The following is a 25331-nucleotide window of genomic DNA, read 5'->3' as shown; positions in this document are numbered from 1 at the left end:
GGATGGATTCGTCCACTGCGTGCATGGTGGCTTTGGCAATGTCTTCCTTGATACGGTGGAAGGCTAAGCGGGCCTCTGCCGTCAAGGGAAAAGAGGTGGACTTGATCAGCGGATGGGCCTTGTCCGCATAGTAGGGGACCCACTGGGCATAATAGGAGAAAAACCCTAGGCACCTCTTCAGGGCCTTGAGGCAGTGGGGCAGTGGGAGTTCCATGAGGGGACGCATCCGGTCGGGGTCGGGGCCGATGACTCCGTGTTCCACAACACAGCCAAGGATGGCGAGGCGGTTTGTGCGGAATATGCACTTCTCCTTGTTATATGTCAGGTTCAGGAGTTGGGCGGTGCGGAGGAATTTTTCGAGGTTTGCGTCATGGTCCTGAAAGTCACGGCCGCAGATGGTCACATTGTCCAGATATGGGAAAGTGGCCTGCAACGCATTTTGATCTACCATCCGGTCCATCTCCCTTTGGAAGACGGAGACCCCGTTGGTGACGCCAAAGGGAACCCTAAGGAAGTGATAGAGGCGGCCGTTTGCCTCAAAGGCAGTATACTGGCGGTCCTCAGGGCGGATAGGGAGCTGGTGGTACGCTGATTTCAGGTCAATGGTCGAGAAGACGCGGTACTGCGCGATCTGGTTGACCATATCAGCTATGCGGGGGAGTGGGTAGGCGTCCAGCAGGGTGTAGCGATTTATTGTCTGGCTGTAGTTGATGACCAGGCGCTGCTTCTCGCCGGTCTTAACGACCACAACTTGGGCTCGCCAGGGGCTGGTGCTGCCCTCAATAATCCCTTCCTTCAGGAGCCGCTCCACTTCGGTTTTAATGAAAACCCTGTCCCCGGCACTGTATCGCCTGCTCTTTGTGGCGATGGGCTTACAGTCGGGGGTGAGGTTAGCAAACAGTCGGGGGGGGGGGGTGACTCTGAGTGTGGAGAGGTTGCACCTGGTGCGCGGTGGGCAATTTGGGAGCTGCTGGCTGCGGACTGTGAGTGGGGGTAGGGGTCCACCGTACGCCATCGTAACACTTTAAGGTGGCACTGAAAATCTAACCCCAGCAGGACGGCAGCGCAGAGGTCGGGCAGGACCAGAAGTTTAAAATGATCGTACACGGTCCCGTCTACTACGAGTGTCACTACGCAGTAGCCGCCGATGTCCGCCGACTGGGACTCGGAGGCCATAGAAATCCGCTGGTGCGCAGGCAGGACTGGGAGAGAGCAACGCCGCACCGTGTCGGGGTGGATGAAGCTCTCCGTGCTCCCAGAGTCAAAAAGGCAGATTGTATCGTGGCCATTTACCTTAATGTCCATTGTGGAACTGGCCAGCTGGTGCGGTCTCGCTTGGTCCAGTGTAACGGATGCCAGCGTAGGGGTCGGTGTGTCGCTGCGGGTATCAGATGAGGCGGTGTTGGGGGCCTGCTGCGTTCCGGCTGTTGTCCAAGATGGCGGCGTCCATGATCCCCATGTGGCTGGGAGCGTCCAAAATGGCTGCTGTACCGGTGGTTCGCACATGGCCGGGGAGGCCCAAGATGGCGGCCCGCATGGCCCACACGCGGCGCTGCTGGGGTTCGGGGTGGCTTTGGCCCTGCAGACGTTAGCGTAGTGTCCCTTCTTCCCGCAGCCCGAGCAGATCACGTTTTTCGCCGGGCAGCGCGCTCTGGGGTGTTTTGCCTGGCCACAGAAGTAGCATTTCTGGCCTTGGGGCACTGCTGTCTGGCCTTGGGACACTGCTGCGGTAGTTGGGCCATTGCTGGGGTGTGGCTGGGGTGGCACGGCGCTATGAGGCGGTCCTACCGTGTCCCAGGCTGTCATTCCCCGCGGCGTCCACGGTGCAGAGGAGTAGGCATCCATGCCCCGGTAGGCTGCATCCAATGATAGTGCGAGTTCAGAGGCCTTGTTGAGGTCGAGGTCACTCTGCTCCAACAGTCGCTGTCGGGTGTAATTGGATCTGTGGCCCGCTACAAAAGCGTCCCGGATAAGTTCCTCTGTGTACACGGCGGCCTTTACATCCTTACAACCACAGGCCCGGCCAAGCACAGACAGTGCCTGAAGGTATTCCACGGTCGATTCCCCAGGTTGTTGTTTACGACTCCCCAGAAGGTGCCTGGCGTACACTTCGTTCACTGGGCGCGTGTACTGGTCCTTGAGGAGCTTGATAGCGTCCGCGTACGAGGTCGCGTCTTGGATGACCGAGTACACTCGGTGGTTCACTTTGGAGGTCAGGACATCCAGTTTGTCCTCGTCCGATTTGATTGCTGCGGAGGCGGTCAGGAATTTTTCGAAACACTTAAGCCAGTGAGTAAACTTGGTGGATGAGTCCGCCTCCCGATGATCTAAGTCCAGGCATGCTGGTGTGAGGATCTTCTCCATTATAAAAATTTTGTTAATAAAATTGATGCGCTATCAATTACTCATAAAAGACTGAGAGTTAAGAGAGTAACTAAAGGCTTTTATTAACAAAAGAATGAAGGTCTGCCTCGAGTGGTCGACCGGTCCAGAATACAAAGGGGGCTGGGGAGCAGTCACCTTTATACTAGGACTTGTGGGAGGAGTCAGCCGAGGCATGTCCAGGCATGTACACAGTGGAATACAAGCAGTGGTTTACCACACACACACTCCTCACACACACACACACTCCTCACACACACTCCTCACACACACACTCCTCACACACACACACACTCCACACACACACACTCCTCACACACACACTCCTCACACACACACACTCCTCACACACACACTCCTCACACACACACACTCCTCACACACACACACTCCTCACACACACACACTCCTCACACACACACACTCCTCACACACACTCCTCACACACACACACCCCACACACACACACCCCACACACACCCCACACACACACTCCTCACACACACACACTCCTCACACACACACTCCTCACACACACACTCCTCACACACACAATCCTCACACACACACTCCTCACACACGCACTCCTCACACACACACTCCTCACACACACACTCCTCACACACACACACTCCTCACACACACACACTCCTCACACACACACTCCTCACACACACACTCCTCACACACACACTCCTCACACACACACTCCTCACACACACACACTCCTCACACACACACTCCTCACACACACACTCCTCACACACACACTCCTCACACACACACTCCTCACACACACACACACACACACTCCTCACACACACACACACACAAACTGAGCACAGAGTGGATTTTGTTCATTGAGTGCACCTTGTTCCAGATGCTGTTTTATTGATGTATGTTTTATATATTGGCACACAAGCATGAGTCTGCTTTTCTGCAAAGGGTTAATTGATATTGTTGAGAACAGTAAGCAAAGATTTTGATTGATAATTCTCGTCATGGAATCCAGGCATTTTAAACCGAGGCTGGTGTTCAAGTAATTCACCAACGGGAAAAGCTTCTTTCAAAGAGAAGGAAGGCTGCCGAGAGGTCCAGTGGTGTGAAGGGAACCTTCGAGGAAAGCCGCTCACTGCCAGACAATAACCTACCGTCTTGGTCATGGCAACAAGAGTCAGCCTCCTCATCAGGCACCCCTGTAAGCAAAGGAAGGCAGGGTACTGGGCCTGAGCTGGGAGCTCCGACCTTGGAGCTCGGCTATGTGCTCGGGGCTCGGGATTACAATAGAGTTATATATACACAGATACTCAGAGTCAAATCAGTCCAGAGTGCAACAGGGAACTTCATTTCTATTCACCAGGCAGTGCTTTTCAAAATTTCACGATAGATATATCAACAATTATATAACTTATGGGCTAGCTTCACTCGTCCTGGGAGCTGTTGAAGAGCCCAGCCTCCCAGCGCAGTGCCATGGCGCTCTTACGCCGAGTCACTCTGGTAGAATCGAGCACCTAGACAGAAGAAGCCAAGAGTCAGGAGGGCAGAATAGAGTGTTGTAAATTCACCCCACATTGAACAGGCAACTCCAGGAGAACATGGACCACTAGCATTCAGCTAGAAAAACTCCCCTGCTTTGAACAGACAAACTTTCAACAGACTATCTCTCTGTGAAAGGGTGGGGAGTTGGATGGGGTACAGTGTGTGTGAGGGTGGGGAGTTGGATGGGGTACAGTGTGTGAGAGGGTGGGGAGTGGGATGGGGTACAGTGTGTGAGAGGGAGTGGGGAGTTGGATGGGGTACAGCGTGTGTGAGGGTGGGGAGTTGGATGGGGTACAGTGTGTCTGAGGGTGGGGAGTTGGATGGGGTACAGTGTGTGTGAGGGCGGGGAGTTGGATGGGGTACAGTGTGTGTGAGGGTGGGGAGTTGGATGGGGTACAGTGTGTCTGAGGGTGGGGAGTTGGATGGGGTACAGTGTGTGTGAGGGTGGGGACTTAGATGGGGTACAGTGTGTGTGAGGGTGGGGAGTTGGATGGGGTACAGTGTGTGTGAGGGTGGGGAGTTGGATGGGGTACAGTGTGTGTGAGGGTGGGAAGTTGGATGGGGTACAGTGTGTGTGACGGTGGGAGTTGGATGGGGTACAGTGTGTGTGAGGGTGGGGAGTTAGATGGGGTACAGTGTGTGTGAGGGTGGGGAGTTGGATGGGGTACAGTGTGTGTGAGGGTGGGGAGTTGGATGGGGTACAGTGTGGGTAGGGAGTTCGATGGGGTACAGTGTGAGGGTGGTGAGTTGGATGGGGTACAGTGTGTGTGAGGGTGGGGAGTTGGATGGGGTACAGTGTGTGTGAGGGTGGGGAGTTGGATGGGGTACAGTGTGTGTGAGGGTGGGGAGTTGGATGGGGTACGGTGTGTGTGAGGATGGGGAGTTGGATGGAGTACAGTGTGTGTGAGGGTGGGGAGTTGAATGGGGTACAGTGTGTGTGAGGGTGGGGAGTTGGATGGGGTAAAGTGTGTGTGAGGGTGGGGAGTTGGATGGGGTACAGTGTGTGTGAGGGTGGGGAGTTGGATGGGGTACAGTGTGTGTGAGGGTGGGAAGTTGGATGGGGTACAGTGTGTGTGAGGGTGGGGAGTTGGATGGGTTACAGTGTGTGTGAGGGTGGGGAGTTGGATGGGGTACAGTGTGTGTGAGGGTGGGGAGTTGGATGGGGTACAGTGTGTGTGAGGGTGGGGAGTTGGATGGGGTGCAGTGTGTGTGAGGGTGGGAAGTTGGATGGGGTACAGTGTGTGTGACGGTGGGAGTTGGATGGGGTACAGTGTGTGTGAGGGTGGGGAGTTGGATGGGGTACAGTGTGAGGGTGGGGAGTTGGATGGGGTACAGTGTGTGTGAGGGTGGGGAGTTGGAAGGGGTACAGTGTGTGTGAGGGTGGGGAGTTGGACGGGGTACAGTGTGTGTGAGGGTGGGAAGTTGGACGGGGTACAGTGTGTGTGAGGGTGGGATTGGATGGGGTACGGTGTGTGTGAGGGTGGGGAGTTGGATGGGGTACAGTGTGTGTGAGGGTGGGGAGTTGGATGGGGTACAGTGTGTGAGAGGGTGGGGAGTTGGATGGGGTACAGTGTGTGTGAGGGTGGGGAGTTGGATGGGGTACAGTGTGTGTGAGGGTGGGGAGTTGGATGGGGTACAGTGTGTGTGAGGTTCGGGAGTTGGATGGGGTACAGTGTGTGTGAGGGTGGGGAGTTGGATGGGGTACAGTGTGTGTGAGGATGGGGAGTTGGATGGGGTACAGTGTGTGTGAGGGTGGGGAGTTGGATGGGGTACAGTGTGTGTGAGGGTGGGGAGTTGGATGGGGTACAGTGTGTGTGAAGGTGGGGAGTTGGATGGGGTAGGGTGTGTGTGAGGGTGGGGGGTTGGATGGAGTACAGTGTGTGTGAGGGTGGGGAGTTGGATGGGGTACAGTATGTGTGAGGGTGGGAAGTTGGATGGGGTACAGTGTGTGTGAGGGTGGGGAGTTGGATAGGGTACAGTGTGTGTGAGGGTGGGGAGTTGGATGGGGTAGAGTGTGTGTGAAGGTGGGGAGTTGGATGGGGTAGGGTGTGTGTGAGGGTGGGGGGTTGGATGGGGTACAGTGTGTGTGAGGGTGGGGAGTTGGATGGGGTACAGTGTGTGTGAGGGTGGGGAGTTGGATGGGGTACAGTGTGTGTGAGGGTGGGAGTTGGATGGGGTACAGTGTGTGTGAGGGTGGGGAGTTGGATGAGGTACAGTGTGTGTGAGGGTGGGGAGTTGGATGGGGTACAGTGTGTGTGAGGGTGGGGAGTTGGATGGGGTACAGTGTGTGTGAGGGTGGGGAGTTGGACGGGGTACAGTGTGTGCGAGGGTGGGGAGTTGGACGGGGTACAGTGTGTTTGAGGGTGGGCAGTTGGGCAGGGTAGAGTGTGTGTGAGGGTGGAGAGTTGGACGGGGTACAGTGTGTGTGCGGGTGGGGAGTTGGATGGGGTACAGTGTGTGTGAGGGTGGGGAGTTGGATGGGGTACAGTGTGTGTGAGAGGGTGTGGAGTTGGATTGGGTACAGTGTGTGTGAGGGTGGGGAGTTGGATGGGGTACAGTGTGTGTGAGGGTGGGGAGTTGGATGGGGTACAGTGTGTGTGCGGGTGGGGAGTTGGATGGGGTACAGTGTGTGTGAGGGTGGGGAGTTGAATGGGGTACAGTGTGTGTGAGGGTGGGGAGTTGGATGGGGTACAGTGTGTGAGAGGGTGGGGAGTTGGATGGGGTACAGTGTGTGTGAGGGTGGGGAGTTGGATGGGGTACAGTGTGTGTGAGGGTGGGGAGTTGGATGGGGTACAGTGTGTGTGAGGTTCGGGAGTTGGATGGGGTACAGTGTGTGTGAGGATGGGGAGTTGGATGGGGTACAGTGTGTGTGAGGGTGGGGAGTTGGATGGGGTACAGTGTGTGAGAGGGTGGGGAGTGGGATGGGGTACAGTGTGTGAGAGGGAGTGGGGAGTTGGATGGGGTACAGCGTGTGTGAGGGTGGGGAGTTGGATGGGGTACAGTGTGTCTGAGGGTGGGGAGTTGGATGGGGTACAGTGTGTGTGAGGGCGGGGAGTTGGATGGGGTACAGTGTGTGTGAGGGTGGGGAGTTGGATGGGGTACAGTGTGTCTGAGGGTGGGGAGTTGGATGGGGTACAGTGTGTGTGAGGGTGGGGACTTAGATGGGGTACAGTGTGTGTGAGGGTGGGGAGTTGGATGGGGTACAGTGTGTGTGAGGGTGGGGAGTTGGATGGGGTACAGTGTGTGTGAGGGTGGGAAGTTGGATGGGGTACAGTGTGTGTGACGGTGGGAGTTGGATGGGGTACAGTGTGTGTGAGGGTGGGGAGTTAGATGGGGTACAGTGTGTGTGAGGGTGGGGAGTTGGATGGGGTACAGTGTGTGTGAGGGTGGGGAGTTGGATGGGGTACAGTGTGGGTAGGGAGTTCGATGGGGTACAGTGTGAGGGTGGTGAGTTGGATGGGGTACAGTGTGTGTGAGGGTGGGGAGTTGGATGGGGTACAGTGTGTGTGAGGGTGGGGAGTTGGATGGGGTACAGTGTGTGTGAGGGTGGGGAGTTGGATGGGGTACGGTGTGTGTGAGGATGGGGAGTTGGATGGAGTACAGTGTGTGTGAGGGTGGGGAGTTGAATGGGGTACAGTGTGTGTGAGGGTGGGGAGTTGGATGGGGTAAAGTGTGTGTGAGGGTGGGGAGTTGGATGGGGTACAGTGTGTGTGAGGGTGGGGAGTTGGATGGGGTACAGTGTGTGTGAGGGTGGGAAGTTGGATGGGGTACAGTGTGTGTGAGGGTGGGGAGTTGGATGGGTTACAGTGTGTGTGAGGGTGGGGAGTTGGATGGGGTACAGTGTGTGTGAGGGTGGGGAGTTGGATGGGGTACAGTGTGTGTGAGGGTGGGGAGTTGGATGGGGTGCAGTGTGTGTGAGGGTGGGAAGTTGGATGGGGTACAGTGTGTGTGACGGTGGGAGTTGGATGGGGTACAGTGTGTGTGAGGGTGGGGAGTTGGATGGGGTACAGTGTGAGGGTGGGGAGTTGGATGGGGTACAGTGTGTGTGAGGGTGGGGAGTTGGAAGGGGTACAGTGTGTGTGAGGGTGGGGAGTTGGACGGGGTACAGTGTGTGTGAGGGTGGGAAGTTGGACGGGGTACAGTGTGTGTGAGGGTGGGATTGGATGGGGTACGGTGTGTGTGAGGGTGGGGAGTTGGATGGGGTACAGTGTGTGTGAGGGTGGGGAGTTGGATGGGGTACAGTGTGTGAGAGGGTGGGGAGTTGGATGGGGTACAGTGTGTGTGAGGGTGGGGAGTTGGATGGGGTACAGTGTGTGTGAGGGTGGGGAGTTGGATGGGGTACAGTGTGTGTGAGGTTCGGGAGTTGGATGGGGTACAGTGTGTGTGAGGGTGGGGAGTTGGATGGGGTACAGTGTGTGTGAGGATGGGGAGTTGGATGGGGTACAGTGTGTGTGAGGGTGGGGAGTTGGATGGGGTACAGTGTGTGTGAGGGTGGGGAGTTGGATGGGGTACAGTGTGTGTGAAGGTGGGGAGTTGGATGGGGTAGGGTGTGTGTGAGGGTGGGGGGTTGGATGGAGTACAGTGTGTGTGAGGGTGGGGAGTTGGATGGGGTACAGTATGTGTGAGGGTGGGAAGTTGGATGGGGTACAGTGTGTGTGAGGGTGGGGAGTTGGATAGGGTACAGTGTGTGTGAGGGTGGGGAGTTGGATGGGGTAGAGTGTGTGTGAAGGTGGGGAGTTGGATGGGGTAGGGTGTGTGTGAGGGTGGGGGGTTGGATGGGGTACAGTGTGTGTGAGGGTGGGGAGTTGGATGGGGTACAGTGTGTGTGAGGGTGGGGAGTTGGATGGGGTACAGTGTGTGTGAGGGTGGGAGTTGGATGGGGTACAGTGTGTGTGAGGGTGGGGAGTTGGATGAGGTACAGTGTGTGTGAGGGTGGGGAGTTGGATGGGGTACAGTGTGTGTGAGGGTGGGGAGTTGGATGGGGTACAGTGTGTGTGAGGGTGGGGAGTTGGACGGGGTACAGTGTGTGCGAGGGTGGGGAGTTGGACGGGGTACAGTGTGTTTGAGGGTGGGCAGTTGGGCAGGGTAGAGTGTGTGTGAGGGTGGAGAGTTGGACGGGGTACAGTGTGTGTGCGGGTGGGGAGTTGGATGGGGTACAGTGTGTGTGAGGGTGGGGAGTTGGATGGGGTACAGTGTGTGTGAGAGGGTGTGGAGTTGGATTGGGTACAGTGTGTGTGAGGGTGGGGAGTTGGATGGGGTACAGTGTGTGTGAGGGTGGGGAGTTGGATGGGGTACAGTGTGTGTGCGGGTGGGGAGTTGGATGGGGTACAGTGTGTGTGAGGGTGGGGAGTTGAATGGGGTACAGTGTGTGTGAGGGTGGGGAGTTGGATGGGGTACAGTGTGTGAGAGGGTGGGGAGTTGGATGGGGTACAGTGTGTGTGAGGGTGGGGAGTTGGATGGGGTACAGTGTGTGTGAGGGTGGGGAGTTGGATGGGGTACAGTGTGTGTGAGGTTCGGGAGTTGGATGGGGTACAGTGTGTGTGAGGATGGGGAGTTGGATGGGGTACAGTGTGTGTGAGGGTGGGGAGTTGGATGGGGTACAGTGTGTGTGAGGTTCGGGAGTTGGATGGGGTACAGTGTGTGTGAGGATGGGGAGTTGGATGGGGTACAGTGTGTGTGAGGGTGGGGAGTTGGATGGGGTACAGTGTGTGTGAGGGTGGGGAGTTGGATGGGGTACAGTGTGTGTGAGGGTGGGGAGTTGGATGGGGTGCAGTGTGTGTGAGGGTGGGGAGTTGGATGGGGTACAGTATGTGTGAGGGTGGGAAGTTGGATGGGGTACAGTGTGTGTGAGGGTGGGGAGTTGGATAGGGTACAGTGTGTGTGAGGGTGGGGAGTTGGATGGGGTAGAGTGTGTGTGAAGGTGGGGAGTTGGATGGGGTAGGGTGTGTGTGAGGGTGGGGGGTTGGATGGGGTACAGTGTGTGTGAGGGTGGGGAGTTGGATGGGGTACAGTGTGTGTGAGGGTGGGGAGTTCGATGGGGTACAGTGTGTGTGAGGGTGGGAGTTGGATGGGGTACAGTGTCTGTGAGGGTGGGGAGTTGGATGGGGTACAGTGTGTGTGAAGGTGGGGAGTTGGATGGGGTGCAGTGTGTGTGAGGGTGGGGAGTTGGATGGGGTACAGTGTGTGTGAGGGTGGGGAGTTGGACGGGGTACAGTGTGTTTGAGGGTGGGCAGTTGGGCGGGGTAGAGTGTGTGTGAGGGTGGGGAGTTGGACGGGGTACAGTGTGTGTGCGGGTGGGGAGTTGGATGGGGTACAGTGTGTGTGAGGGTGGGGAGTTGGATGGGGTACAGTGTGTGTGAGAGGGTGTGGAGTTGGATTGGGTACAGTGTGTGTGAGGGTGGGGAGTTGGATGGGGTACAGTGTGTGTGAGGGTGGGGAGTTGGATGGGGTACAGTGTGTGTGCGGGTGGGGAGTTGGATGGGGTACAGTGTGTGTGAGGGTGGGGAGTTGAATGGGGTACAGTGTGTGTGAGGGTGGGGAGTTGGATGGGGTGCAGTGTGTGTGAGGGTGGGGAGTTGGATGGGGTACAGTGTGTGTGAGGGTGGGGAGCTGGATGGGGTACAGTGTGTGTGAGGGTGGGGAGTTGGGTGGGGTACAGTGTGTGTGAGGGTGGGGAGTTGGATGGGGTACAGCGTGTGTGAGAGTGGGGAGTTGGATGGGGTACAGCGTGTGTGAGGGTGGGGAGTTGGATGGGGTAGAGTGTGTGTGAGAGTGGGGAGTTGGATGGGGTACAGTGTGTGTGAGGGTGGGGAGTTGGATGGGGTACAGTGTGTGTGAGGGTAGTGAGTTGGATGGGGTACAGCGTGTGTGAGGGTGGGGAGTTGGATGCGGTACAGTGTGAGGGTGGGGAGTTAGATGGGGTACAGTGTGTGTGAGGGTGGTGAGTTGGATGGGGTACAGTGGGTGTGAGGGTGTGGAGTTGGATGGGGTACACTACCCAGTAAACTGTACAACACCAAAAAATCGTACAGATGGGCCAAAAACGACACGGAAAAATACCAGAAAACAATTAGCAATGCATCAACTCAAGCTCTCTTAGACACCTTTCTGGATAACATATACACTCACAATAAAGAAGGCGTAAACCGGGCAGTTAGTAAACTAAACAATATTTTTGATAATTTGGCAACAAATGCAAACTTGAAAGCTCGCAAGAACCCAAAACAAAAAACTATGAAAAATGGTTTGACCGAGATTGCCATAACATGAGGAAAAAACTTAGAAAAATATCAAACCAAAAACACAGACATCCAGAAAACGAGGAAGTACGCCTTACTTATTGTCAGACACTAACACAATACAGAAACACACTCAGAACCAAAAAAGAGCAATATATTAAGAATACACTCAGCTCCATGGAGGAATCCATTGATTCCAATTGTTTCTGGGAAAACTTGAAAACACTACACAAAAAACAACACGACGATTTGGCCATTCAAAATGGGGACACATGGGTAAACCACTTTGAAAAATTATACCAGAAAAACACACTAAGACCAGAGCAACACCAAATATGCAAAAAACTGGAAAAGCTAGAAATGGCCATAAAAGATAACCAAAACCCGCTGGACGCCATAATAACAGAAAAAGAACTTCTTGAAAAACTCAAGGACCTGCGACCAGGAAAAGCCTGCGGGACAGACGGCATACTAAACGAGATGATTAAACACACAGACAACAAAATGAAACTGGCTATCCTAAAATTCTTCAACTTGGTTCTGAGTGTCGGTTATTTCCCTGATATCTGGAACAAAGGACTCATAACGCCCATATACAAAAGTGGGGACAAAATCGACCCAAACAACTATCGAGGCATCTGTGTAAACAGTAACCTGGGGAAGGTATTCTGTAGCATCATAAACAAAAGACTTATAAACTTCCTTGAGGAGCACAATGTCTTGAGTAAAAGCCAAATTGGATTCCTGCCAAACTATAGAACATCCGATCATATCTTCACCCTGCAGACCCTAATTGACAAACACGTTCACCATAACAAAAGCAAAATCTACGCATGCTTTGTAGATTTCCAGAAGGCTTTCGACTCCATCTGGCATGACGGTTTATTCCTGAAACTTATCGAAAGCGGGGTAGGAGGGAAAACATATGATGTAATTAAATCAATGTATACAAACAACAAATGTGCAGTTAAAATTGGAGACAAACAAACAAAATACTTCCCACAGGGGCGGGGGGTGACGCAGGGCTCGCCAATCTCACCGACACTCTTTAATATTTACATAAATGGATTGGCAAAACTACTTGAACAATCTACAGCACCCGGCCTCACCCTATATGAATCCAAGGTTAAATTCCTCCTCTATGCAGACGACCTGGTTCTGCTGTCACCAACTAAAGAGGGGCTACAGCAAAACCTGGACCTGCTGGAGTCGTACTGCCAGACTTGGGCCCTGACAATAAATCCCCAAAAAACCAAAGTCCTTGTGTTCCAGCAAAGATCCAAACATCAGGGACCCAAAATAAATTTCACAGTAGGAACAACCAAAATTGAACAAACCACTAACTACACATACTTGGGCTTAAAAATCAGTTCTACGGGAAACTTCAAACTGGCTGTGAATGAACTGAAAGAGAAAGCAAGAAGGGCTTTCTATGCCATCAAAAAATCAATCCAAATAGAAATCCCAATTAGCATTTGGCTCAAAATTTTCAAATCAGTAATTGAACCAATTGCACTCTATGGCAGTGAGGTATGGGGACCGCTAACTCAACAAGAATTTGCAAAATGGGACAAACACCCAATTGAGATCCTACATGCAGAATTCTGTAAAAGTATCCTCCGGACTCAAAGGAAAACAGTAAACAATGCATGCAGGGCGGAACTAGGCCAATATCCATTAATAATCACTATCCAAAAAAGAGCCACCAAATTTTGGAATCACCTACAAATGAGCAATCCCCAATGCTATCACTACGACGCCCTGAAATGCCAAGAGCTGACCATAAAGAAGAATACCCTCAGTCAACTAGTCCTGGGACTCAGTGAAGTAACTACTAACAATACTAACAATAACCAGCCCCAGGACAGTGACAGGGTAACACAAAGAATTCGACCCAACACAATCGTCGCTAAGCAAAAGGAAAAATATCTGACATATTGGGCAGAAACAACAAAAACCCAAAGCAAACTCAATTGCTACTTGGCCCTAAACAGACAATACAACATAGCTGATTACCTGACCATGGTAAAGGATAACAAACTGAGAAGAACCTTGACAAGGTACAGACTTAGCGAACATAGCCTAGCGATCGAAAAAGGCAGACACAGGCAGACCAGGCTGCCAAGAGAGGACAGGATATGCTCTCACTGCAGTCAGAGAGTGGTGGAGACAGAGATGCACTTCCTCACAGCTTGTGGAAAATATCAGGGCATCAGGGAGAATTTCTACCAAAAATTCTCACAAATATGCCCTGATTTCAGAAATCTGAATGACAACCAAAAACTCCCATTCCTACTGGGAGAGGAGAGAAGCTGTATAACACTGGCGGCACGCTATGTTACAGCTTGCCATGAACAGAGAGACAACCAGTAAACTAAGAAAAGAATATGTATAAACAATGCGAATGTATATTTATACACTCAGGGATATACCTGTTTATACACTGTATGAATAGAACTGCGTTTATGTGGTAAACCATAAATGTATTTTGATGCTTTGGCAACATAAGATGTAACTTATCATGCCAATAAAGCGATTTGAATTGTGAATTGTGAATTGTGTGTGAGGGTGGGGAGTTGGATGGGGGACAGTGTGTGTGAGGGTGGGGAGTTGGATGGGGTACAGTGTGTGAGAGGGTGGGGAGTTGGATGGGGTACAGTGTGTGTGAGGGTGGGGAGTTGGATGGGGTACAGTGTGTGTGAGGGTGGGGAGTTGGATGGGGTACAGTGTTTGTGATGGTGGGGAGCGGGATGGGGTACAGTTTGTGTGTGAGGGTGGGGAGTTGGATGTGGTACAGTGTGTGTGAGGGTGGGGAGTTGGATGGGGTACAGTGTGTGTGAGAGGGTGGGGAGTTGGATGGGGTACAGTGTGTGAGAGGGTGGGGAGTTGGATGGGGTACAGTGTGTGTGAGAGTGGGGAGTTGGATGGGGTACAGTGTGTGTGACAGTGGGGAGTTGGATGGGGTACAGTGTGTGTGAGGATGGGGAGTTGGATTGGGTACAGTGTGTGTGAGGGTGGGGAGTTGAATGGGGTACAGTGTGTGTGAGGGTGGGGAGTTGGATGGGGTACAGTGTGTGTGAGGGTGGGGAGTTGGATGGGGTACAGTGTGTGTGAGGGTGGGGAGTTGGATGGGGTACAGTGTGTGTGAGGGTGGGGAGTTGGATGGGGTACAGTTTGTGTGAGGGTGGGGAGTTGGATGGAGTACAGTGTTTGTGAGGGTGGGGAGTTGGATGGGGTACAGTGTGTGTGAGGGTGGGGAGTTGGATGGGGTACAGTGTTTGTGAGGGTGGGGAGTTGGATGGGGTACAGTGTGTGTGAGGGTGGGGAGTTAGATGGGGTACAGTGTGTGTGAGGGTGGGGAGTTGGATGGGGTACAGTGTGTGTGAGGGAGGGAGTTGGATGGAGTACAGTGTTTGTGAGGGTGGGGAGTTGGATGGGGTACAGTGTGTGAGGGTGGGGAGTTGGATGGAGTACCGTGTGTGTGAGGGTGGGGAGTTGGATGGGGTACAGTGTGTGTGAGGGTGGGGAGTTGGATGGGGTACAGTGTGTGTGAGGGTGGGGAGTTGGATTGGGTACAGTGTGTGTGAGGTTGGGGAGTTGGATGGGGTACAGTGTGTGTGAGGGTGGGGAGTTGGATGGGGTACAGTGTGTGTGAGGGTGGGGAGTTGGATTGGGTACAGTGTGTGTGAGGGTGGGGAGTTGGACGGGGGACAGTGTGTGTGAGGGTGGGGAGTTGGATGGGGTACAGTGTGTGAGAGGGTGGGGAGTTGGAAGGGGTACAGTGTGTGTGAGGGTGGGGAGTTGGATGAGGTACAGTGTGTGTGAGGGTGGGGAGTTGGATGGGGTACGGTGTGTGTGAGGGTGGGGAGTTGGATGGGGTACAGTGTGTGTGAGGGTGGGGAGTTGGATGGGGTACGGTGTGTGTGAGGGTGGGGAGTTGGATGGGGTACAGTGTGTGTGAGGGTGGGGAGTTGGATGAGGTACAGTGTGTGTGAGGGTGGGGAGTTGGATGGGGTACAGTGTGTGTGAGGGTGGGGAGTTGGATGGGGTACAGTGTGTGTGAGGGTGGGGAGTTGGATGGGGTACAGTATGTGTGAGGGTGGGGAGTTGGATGGGGTACAGTGTGTGTGAGGGTGGGGAGTTGGATGGTGTATAGTGTGTGTGAGGGTGGGGAGTTGGATGGGGTACAGTGTGTGTGAGGGTGGGGAGTTGGATGGGGTACAGTGTGTGTGAGGGTGGGGAGTTGGACGGGGTACAGTGTGTGTGAGGGTGGGGAGTTGGATGGGGTACAGTGTGTGTGAGGGTGGGGAGTTGGATGGGGTACAGTGTGTGTGAGGGTGGGGAGTTGGATGGGGTATAGTGTGTGTGAGGGTGGGGAGTTGGATGGGGTACAGTGTGTGTGAGGGTGGGGAGTTGGATGGGGTACAGTGTGTGTGAGGGTGGGGAGTTGGATGGGGTACAGTGTGTGTGAGGGTGGGGAGTTGGATGGGGTACAGTGTGTGTGAGGGTGGGGAGTTGGATGGGGTACAGTGTGTGTGAGGGTGGGGAGTTGGATGGGGTACGGTGTGTGTGAGGGTGGGGAGTTGGATGGGGTGCAGTGTGTGTGAGGGTGGGGAGTTGGATGGGGTACAGTGTGTGTGAGGGTGGGGAGTTGGATGGGGTACAGTGTGTGTGAGGGTGGGGAGTTGGATGGGGTACAGTGTGTGTGAGGGTGGGGAGTTGGATGGGGTACAGTGTGTGTGAGGGTGTGGAGTTGGATGGGGTACAGTGTGTGTGAGGGTGGGGAGTTGGATGGGGTACAGTGTGTGTGAGGGTGGGGAGTTGGATGGGGTACAGTGTGTGTGAGGGTGGGGAGTTGGATGGGGTACAGTGTGTGTGAGGGTGGGGAGTTGGATGGGGTACAGTGTGTGTGAGGGTGGGGAGTTGGAAGGGGTACAGTGTGTGTGAGGGTGGGGAGTTGGATGGGGTACAGTGTGTGTGAGGGTGGGGAGTTGGATGGGGTGCAGTGTGTGTGAGGGTGGGGAGTTGGATGGGGTACAGTGTGTGTGAGGGTGGGGAGTTGGATGGGGTACAGTGTGTGTGAGGCTGGGGAGTTGGATGGGGTACAGTGTGTGTGAGGGTGGGGAGTTGGATGGGGTACAGTGTGTGTGAGGGTGGGGAGTTGGATGGGGTACAGTGTGTGAGGGTGGGGAGTTGGATGGGGTACAGTGTGTGTGAGGGTGGGGAGTTGGATGGGGTACAGATTGTGAGAGGGTGGGGAGTTGGATGGGGTACAGTGTGTGTGAGAGTGGGGAGTTGGATGGGGTACAGATTGTGAGAGGGTGGGGAGTTGGATGGGGTACAGTGTGTGTGAGGGTGGGGAGTTGGATGGGGTACAGTGTGTGTGAGGGTGGGGAGTTGGATGGGGTACAGTGTGTGTGAGGGTGGGGAGTTGGATGGGGTACAGTGTGTGTGAGGGTGTGGAGTTGGATGGGGTACAGTGTGTGTGAGGGTGGGGAGTTGGATGGGGTACAGTGTGTGTGAGGGTGGGGAGTTGGATGGGGTACAGTGTGTGTGAGGGTGGGGAGTTGGATGGGGTACAGTGTGTGTGAGGGTGGGGAGTTGGATGGGGTACAGTGTGTGTGAGGGTGGGGAGTTGGATGGGGTACAGTGTGTGTGAGGGTGGGGAGTTGGATGGGGTACAGTGTGTGTGAGGGTGGGGAGTTGGATGGGGTACAGTGTGTGTGAGGGTGGGGAGTTGGATGGGGTACAGTGTGTGTGAGGGTGGGGAGTTGGATGGGGTACAGTGTGTGTGAGGGTGTGGAGTTGGATGGGGTACAGTGTGTGTGAGGGTGGGGAGTTGGATGGGGTACAGTGTGTGTGAGGGTGGGGAGTTGGATGGGGTACAGTGTGTGTGATGGTGGGGAGTTGGATGGGGTACAGTGTGTGTGAGGGTGGGGAGTTGGATGGGGTACAGTGTGTGAGGGTGGGGATTTGGATGGGGTACAGTGTGTGTGAGGGTGGGGAGTTGGATGGGGTACAGTGTGTGTGAGGGTGGGGAGTTGGATGGTGTACAGTGTGTGTGAGGGTGGGGAGTTGGATGGGGTACAGTGTGTGTGAGGGTGGGGAGTTGGATGGGGTACAGTGTGTGTGAGGGTGGGGAGTTGGATGGGGTACAGTGTGTGTGAGGGTGGGGAGTTGGATGGGGTACAGTGTGTGTGAGGGTGGGGAGTTGGATGGGGTACAGTGTGCGTGAGGATGGGGAGTTGGATGGGGTACAGTGTGTGTGAGGGTGGGGAGTTGGATGGGGTACAGTGTGTGTGAGGGTGGGGAGTTGGATGGGGTACAGTGTGTGTGAGGGTGGGGAGTTGGATGGGGTACAGTGTGTGTGAGGGTGGGGAGTTGGATGGGGTACAGTGTGTGTGATGGTGGGGAGTTGGATGGGGTACAGTGTGCGTGAGGATGGGGAGTTGGATGGGGTACAGTGTGTGTGAGGGTGGGGAGTTGGATGGGGTACAGTGTGTGTGAGGGTGGGGAGTTGGATGGGGTACAGTGTGTGTGAGGGTGGGGAGTTGGATGGGGTACAGTGTGTGTGAGGGTGTGGAGTTGGATGGGGTACAGTGTGTGTGAGGGTGGGGAGTTGGATGGGGTACAGTGTGTGAGGGTGGGGAGTTGGATGGGGTACAGTGTGTGTGAGGGTGGGGAGTTGGATGGGGTACGGTGTGTGTGAGGGTGGGGAGTTGGATGGTGTACAGTGTGTGTGAGGGTGGGGAGTTGGATGGTGTACAGTGTGTGTGAGGGTGGGGAGTTGGATGGGGTACAGTGTGTGTGAGGGTGGGGAGTTGGATGGGGTACAGTGTGTGTGAGGGTGGGGAGTTGGATGGGGTACAGTGTGTGTGAGGGTGGGGAGTTGGATGGGGTACAGTGTGTGTGAGGGTGGGGAGTTGGATGGGGTGCAGTGTGTGTGAGGGTGGGGAGTTGGATGGGGTACGGTGTGTGTGAGGGTGGGGAGTTGGATGGGGTGCAGTGTGTGTGAGGGTGGGGAGTTGGATGGGGTACAGTGTGCGTTAGGATGGGGAGTTGGATGGGGTACAGTGTGTGAGAGGGTGGGGAGTTGGATGGGGTACAGTGTGTGTGAGGGTGAGGAGTTGGATGGGGAAAAGTGTGTGAGAGGGTGGGGAGTTGGATGGGGTACAGTGTGTGTGAGGGTGGGGAGTTGGATGGGGTGCAGTGTGTGTGAGGGTGGGGAGTTGGATGGGGAAAAGTGTGTGAGAGGGTGGGGAGTTGGATGGGGTACAGTGTGTGTGAGGGTGGGGAGTTGGATGGGGTACAGTGTGTGTGAGGGTGGGGAGTTGGATGGGGTACAGTGTGTGTGAGGGTGGGGAGTTGGATGGGGTGCAGTGTGTGTGAGGGTGGGGAGTTGGATGGGGTACAGTGTGTGTGAGGGTGGGGAGTTGGATGGGGTACAGTGTGTGTGAGGGTGGGGAGTTGGATGGGGTACAGTGTGTGTGAGGGTGGGGAGTTGGATGGGGTATAGTGTGTGAGAGGGTGGGGAGTTGGATGGGGTACAGTGTGTGTGAGGGTGGGGAGTTGGATGGGGTACAGTGTGTGTGAGGATGGGGAGTTGGATGGGGTACAGATTGTGTGAGGGTGGGGAGTTGGATGGGGTACAGATTGTGTGAGGGTGGGGAGTTGGATGGGGTACAGTGTGTGTGAGGGTGGGGAGTTGGATGGGGTACAGATTGTGTGAGGGTGGGGAGTTGGATGGGGTACAGATTGTGTGAGGGTGGGGAGTTGGATGGGGTACAGTGTGTGTGAGGGTGGGGAGTTGGATGGGGTACAGTGTGTGAGAGGGTGGGGAGTTGGATGGGGTACAGTGTGTGTGAGGATGGGGAGTTGGATGGGGTACAGATTGTGTGAGGGTGGGGAGTTGGATGGGGTACAGATTGTGTGAGGGTGGGGAGTTGGATGGGGTACAGTGTGTGTGAGGGTGGGGAGTTGGATGGGGTACAGTGTGTGTGAGAGGGTGGGGAGTTGGATGGGGTACAGTGTGTGAGAGGGTGGGGAGTTGGATGGGGTACAGTGTGTGTGAGAGTGGGGAGTTGGATGGGGTACAGTGTGTGTGACAGTGGGGAGTTGGATGGGGTACAGTGTGTGTGAGGATGGGGAGTTGGATTGGGTACAGTGTGTGTGAGGGTGGGGAGTTGAATGGGGTACAGTGTGTGTGAGGGTGGGGAGTTGGATGGGGTACAGTGTGTGTGAGGGTGGGGAGTTGGATGGGGTACAGTGTGTGTGAGGGTGGGGAGTTGGATGGGGTACAGTGTGTGTGAGGGTGGGGAGTTGGATGGGGTACAGTTTGTGTGAGGGTGGGGAGTTGGATGGAGTACAGTGTTTGTGAGGGTGGGGAGTTGGATGGGGTACAGTGTGTGAGGGTGGGGAGTTGGATGGGGTACAGTGTGTGTGAGGGTGGGGAGTTGGATGGGGTACAGTGTGTGTGAGGGTGGGGAGTTAGATGGGGTACAGTGTGTGTGAGGGTGGGGAGTTGGATGGGGTACAGTGTGTGTGAGGGAGGGAGTTGGATGGAGTACAGTGTTTGTGAGGGTGGGGAGTTGGATGGGGTACAGTGTGTGAGGGTGGGGAGTTGGATGGAGTACCGTGTGTGTGAGGGTGGGGAGTTGGATGGGGTACAGTGTGTGTGAGGGTGGGGAGTTGGATGGGGTACAGTGTGTGTGAGGGTGGGGAGTTGGATTGGGTACAGTGTGTGTGAGGTTGGGGAGTTGGATGGGGTACAGTGTGTGTGAGGGTGGGGAGTTGGATGGGGTACAGTGTGTGTGAGGGTGGGGAGTTGGATTGGGTACAGTGTGTGTGAGGGTGGGGAGTTGGACGGGGGACAGTGTGTGTGAGGGTGGGGAGTTGGATGGGGTACAGTGTGTGAGAGGGTGGGGAGTTGGAAGAGGTACAGTGTGTGTGAGGGTGGGGAGTTGGATGAGGTACAGTGTGTGTGAGGGTGGGGAGTTGGATGGGGTACGGTGTGTGTGAGGGTGGGGAGTTGGATGGGGTACAGTGTGTGTGAGGGTGGGGAGTTGGATGGGGTACGGTGTGTGTGAGGGTGGGGAGTTGGATGGGGTACAGTGTGTGTGAGGGTGGGGAGTTGGATGGGGTACAGTGTGTGTGAGGGTGGGGAGTTGGATGGGGTACAGTGTGTGTGAGGGTGGGGAGTTGGATGGGGTACAGTGTGTGAGAGGGTGGGGAGTTGGATGGGGTACGGTGTGTGTGAGGGTGGGGAGTTGGATGGGGTGCAGTGTGTGTGAGGGTGGGGAGTTGGATGGGGTACAGTGTGTGTGAGGGTGGGGAGTTGGATGGGGTACAGTGTGTGTGAGGGTGGGGAGTTGGATGGGGTACAGTGTGTGTGAGGGTGGGGAGTTGGATGGGGTACAGTGTGTGTGAGGGTGTGGAGTTGGATGGGGTACAGTGTGTGTGAGGGTGGGGAGTTGGAAGGGGTACAGTGTGTGTGAGGGTGGGGAGTTGGATGGGGTACAGTGTGTGTGAGGGTGGGGAGTTGGATGGGGTACAGTGTGTGTGAGGCTGGGGAGTTGGATGGGGTACAGTGTGTGTGAGGGTGGGGAGTTGGATGGGGTACAGTGTGTGTGAGGGTGGGGAGTTGGATGGGGTACAGTGTGTGTGAGGGTGTGGAGTTGGATGGGGTACAGTGTGTGTGAGGGTGGGGAGTTGGATGGGGTACAATGTGTGTGAGGGTGGGGAGTTGGATGGGGTACAGTGTGTGTGAGGGTGGGGAGTTGGATGGGGTACAGTGTGTGTGAGGGTGGGGAGTTGGATGGGGTACAGTGTGTGTGAGGGTGGGGAGTTGGATGGGGTACAGTGTGTGTGAGGGTGGGGAGTTGGATGGGGTACAGTGTGTGTGAGGGTGGGGAGTTGGATGGGGTACAGTGTGTGTGAGGGTGGGGAGTTGGATGGGGTACAGTGTGTGTGAGGGTGGGGAGTTGGATGGGGTACAGTGTGTGTGAGGGTGGGGAGTTGGATGGGGTACAGTGTGTGTGAGGGTGGGGAGTTGGATGGGGTACAGTGTGTGTGAGGGTGTGGAGTTGGATGGGGTACAGTGTGTGTGAGGGTGGGGAGTTGGATGGGGTACAGTGTGTGTGAGGGTGGGGAGTTGGATGGGGTACAGTGTGTGTGAGGGTGGGGAGTTGGATGGGGTACAGTGTGTGTGATGGTGGGGAGTTGGATGGGGTACAGTGTGTGTGAGGGTGGGGAGTTGGATGGGGTACAGTGTGTGTGAGGGTGGGGAGTTGGATGGGGTACAGTGTGTGTGAGGGTGGGGAGTTGGATGGGGTACAGTGTGTGTGAGGGTGTGGAGTTGGATGGGGTACAGTGTGTGTGAGGGTGGGGAGTTGGATGGGGTACAGTGTGTGAGGGTGGGGATTTGGATGGGGTACAGTGTGTGTGAGGGTGGGGAGTTGGATGGGGTACAGTGTGTGTGAGGGTGGGGAGTTGGATGGTGTACAGTGTGTGTGAGGGTGGGGAGTTGGATGGGGTACAGTGTGTGTGAGGGTGGGGAGTTGGATGGGGTACAGTGTGTGTGAGGGTGGGGAGTTGGATGGGGTACAGTGTGTGTGAGGGTGGGGAGTTGGATGGGGTACAGTGTGTGTGAGGGTGGGGAGTTGGATGGGGTACAGTGTGCGTGAGGATGGGGAGTTGGATGGGGTACAGTGTGTGTGAGGGTGGGGAGTTGGATGGGGTACAGTGTGTGTGAGGGTGGGGAGTTGGATGGGGTACAGTGTGTGTGAGGGTGGGGAGTTGGATGGGGTACAGTGTGTGTGAGGGTGGGGAGTTGGATGGGGTACAGTGTGTGTGATGGTGGGGAGTTGGATGGGGTACAGTGTGCGTGAGGATGGGGAGTTGGATGGGGTACAGTGTGTGTGAGGGTGGGGAGTTGGATGGGGTACAGTGTGTGTGAGGGTGGGGAGTTGGATGGGGTACAGTGTGTGTGAGGGTGGGGAGTTGGATGGGGTACAGTGTGTGTGAGGGTGTGGAGTTGGATGGGGTACAGTGTGTGTGAGGGTGGGGAGTTGGATGGGGTACAGTGTGTGTGAGGGTGGGGAGTTGGATGGTGTACAGTGTGTGTGAGGGTGGGGAGTTGGATGGGGTACAGTGTATGTGAGGGTGGGGAGTTGGATGGGGTACAGTGTGTGTGAGGGTGGGGAGTTGGATGGGGTACAGTGTGTGAGGGTGGGGAGTTGGATGGGGTACAGTGTGTGTGAGGGTGGGGAGTTGGATGGGGTACAGTGTGTGTGAGGGTGGGGAGTTGGATGGTGTACAGTGTGTGTGAGGGTGGGGAGTTGGATGGGGTACAGTGTGTGTGAGGGTGGGGAGTTGGATGGGGTACAGTGTGTGTGAGGGTGGGGAGTTGGATGGGGTACAGTGTGTGTGAGGGTGGGGAGTTGGATGGGGTACAGTGAGTGTGAGGGTGGGGAGTTGGATGGGGTGCAGTGTGTGTGAGGGTGGGGAGTTGGATGGGGTACGGTGTGTGTGAGGGTGGGGAGTTGGATGGGGTGCAGTGTGTGTGAGGGTGGGGAGTTGGATGGGGTACAGTGTGCGTTAGGATGGGGAGTTGGATGGGGAAAAGTGTGTGAGAGGGTGGGGAGTTGGATGGGGTACAGTGTGTGAGAGGGTGGGGAGTTGGATGGGGTACAGTGTGTGTGAGGGTGGGGAGTTGGATGGGGTACTGTGTGTGTGAGGGTGGGGAGTTGGATGGGGTATAGTGTGTGAGAGGGTGGGGAGTTGGATGGGGTACAGTGTGTGTGAGGGTGGGGAGTTGGATGGGGTACAGTGTGTGTGAGGATGGGGAGTTGGATGGGGTACAGATTGTGTGAGGGTGGGGAGTTGGATGGGGTACAGATTGTGTGAGGGTGGGGAGTTGGATGGGGTACAGTGTGTGTGAGGGTGGGGAGTTGGATGGGGTACAGATTGTGTGAGGGTGGGGAGTTGGATGGGGTACAGATTGTGTGAGGGTGGGGAGTTGGATGGGGTACAGTGTGTGTGAGGGTGGGGAGTTGGATGGGGTACAGTGTGTGAGAGGGTGGGGAGTTGGATGGGGTACAGTGTGTGTGAGGATGGGGAGTTGGATGGGGTACAGATTGTGTGAGGGTGGGGAGTTGGATGGGGTACAGATTGTGTGAGGGTGGGGAGTTGGATGGGGTACAGTGTGTGTGAGGGTGGGGAGTTGGATGGGGAAAAGTGTGTGAGAGGGTGGGGAGTTGGATGGGGTACAGTGTGTGTGAGAGGGTGTGGAGTTGGATTGGGTACAGTGTGTGTGAGGGTGGGGAGTTGGATGGGGTACAGTGTGTGTGAGGATGGGGAGTTGGATGGGGTACAGTGTGTGTGAGGGTGGGGAGTTGGATGGGGTACAGTGTGTGTGAGGATGGGGAGTTGGATTGGGTACAGTGTGTGTTAGGGTGGGGAGTCGGCTGGGGTACAGTATGTGTGAGGGTGTGGAGTTGGATGGAGTACAGTGTGTGTGAGGGTGGGGAGTTGGATGGGGTACAGTGTGTGTGAGGGTGGGGAGTTGGATGGGGTACCGTGTGTGTGAGATTGGGGAGTTGGATGGAGTACAGTGTGTGCGAGGTTGGGGAGTTGGATGGGGTACAGTGTGTGTGAGGGTGGGGAGTTGGATGGAGTACAGTGTGTGTGAGGTTGGGGAGTTGGATGTTGTGCAGTGTGTGTGAGGGTGGGGAGTTGGATGTTGTGCAGTGTGTGTGAGGGTGGGGAGTTGGATGGGGTACAGTGTGTGTGAGGGTGGGGAGTTGGATTGGGTACAGTGTGTGTGAGGGTGGGGAGTTGGATGGGGTACAGTGTGTGTGAGGGTGGGGAGTTGGATGGGATACAGTGTGTGTGAGGGTGGGGAGTTGGATGGGGTACAGTGTGTGAGAGGGTGGGGAGTTGGATGGGGTACAGTGTGTGTGCGGGTGGGGAGTTGGATGGGGAACAGTGTGTGTGAGGGTGGGGAGTTGGATGGGGTACAGTGTGTGTGAGGGTGGGGAGTTGGATGGGGAACAGTGTGTGTGAGGGTGGGGAGTTGGATGGGGTACAGTGTGTGAGAGGGTGGGGAGTTGGATGGGGTACAGTGTGTGTGAGGGTGGGGAGTTGGATGGGGTACAGTGTGTGTGAGGGTGGGGAGTTGGATGGGGTACAGTGTGTGTGAGGGTGGGGAGTTGGATGGGGTACAGTGTGTGTGAGGGTGGGGAGTTGGATGGGGTACAGTGTGTGTGAGGGTGGGGAGTTGGATAAGGTACAGTGTGTGAGGGTGGGGAGTTGGATGGGGTACAGTGTGTGTGAGGGTGGGGAGTTGGATGGGGTACAGTGTGTGTGTGAGGGTGGGGAGTTGGATGGGGTACAGTGTGTGTGAGGGTGGGGAGTTGGATGGGGTACAGTGTGTGTGAGGGTGGGGAGTTGGATGGGGTACAGTGTGTGAGAGGGTGGTGAGTTGGACGGGGTACAGTGTGTGTGGGGGTGGGGAGTTGGATGGGGTACAGTGTGTGTGAGGGTGGGGAGTTGGATGGGGTACAGTGTGTGTGAGGGTGGGGAGTTGGATGGGGTACAGTGTGTGTGAGGGTGGGGAGTTGGATGGGGTACAGTGTGTGAGAGGGTGGGGAGTTGGATGGGGTGCAGTGTGTGTGAGGGTGGGGAGTTGGATGGGGTACAGTGTGTGTGAGGGTGGGGAGTTGGATGGGGTACGGTGTGTGTGAGGGTGGGGAGTTGGATGGGGTACAGTGTGTGTGAGGGTGGGGAGTTGAATGGGGTACAGTGAGTCCTCCGGACTCAAAGGAAAACAGTAAACAGTGCATGCAGGGCGGAACTAGGCCAATATCCATTAATAATCACTATCCAAAAAAGAGCCACCAAATTTTGGAATCACCTACAAATGAGCAACCCCCAATGCTATCACTACGACGCCCTGAAATGCCAAGAGCTGACCATAAAGAAAAATACCCTCAGTCAACTAGTCCTGGGACTCAGTGAAGTAACTACTAACAACACTAACAATAACCAGTCCCAGGACAGTGACAGGGTAACACAAAAAATTCGACCCAACACAATCGTTGCTAAGCAAAAGGAAAAATATCTGACATATTGGGCAGAAACAACAAAAACCCAAAGCAAACTCAATTGCTACCT

The 25331-nt window shown here is 55.4% G+C and overlaps 1 protein-coding gene across 1 annotated transcript in view; it reads right to left on the bottom strand.

Annotated features, from left to right (window-relative positions):
* Positions 1 to 2422: 2422 nt before the first annotated feature.
* LOC147108431 (mitotic interactor and substrate of PLK1-like) overlaps positions 2423 to 25331 on the bottom strand; it is a 440619-nt gene continuing 417710 nt past the window's right edge. The window contains exon 5 of the mRNA XM_086005068.1: positions 2423 to 3893. Within this exon, the coding sequence (XP_085861194.1) occupies positions 3804 to 3893 (90 nt within the window). The 3' untranslated portion in view covers positions 2423 to 3803. The remainder of the gene's footprint in view (positions 3894 to 25331) is intronic.

The sequence above is a fragment of the Somniosus microcephalus genome, chromosome 13 (assembly GCF_052327205.1).
Source record: "Somniosus microcephalus isolate GS21.2 chromosome 13, FLI_Smic_1.0, whole genome shotgun sequence".
NCBI lineage: Eukaryota > Metazoa > Chordata > Chondrichthyes > Squaliformes > Somniosidae > Somniosus > Somniosus microcephalus.
This window is presented reverse-complemented; position numbering and strand designations above follow the sequence as displayed.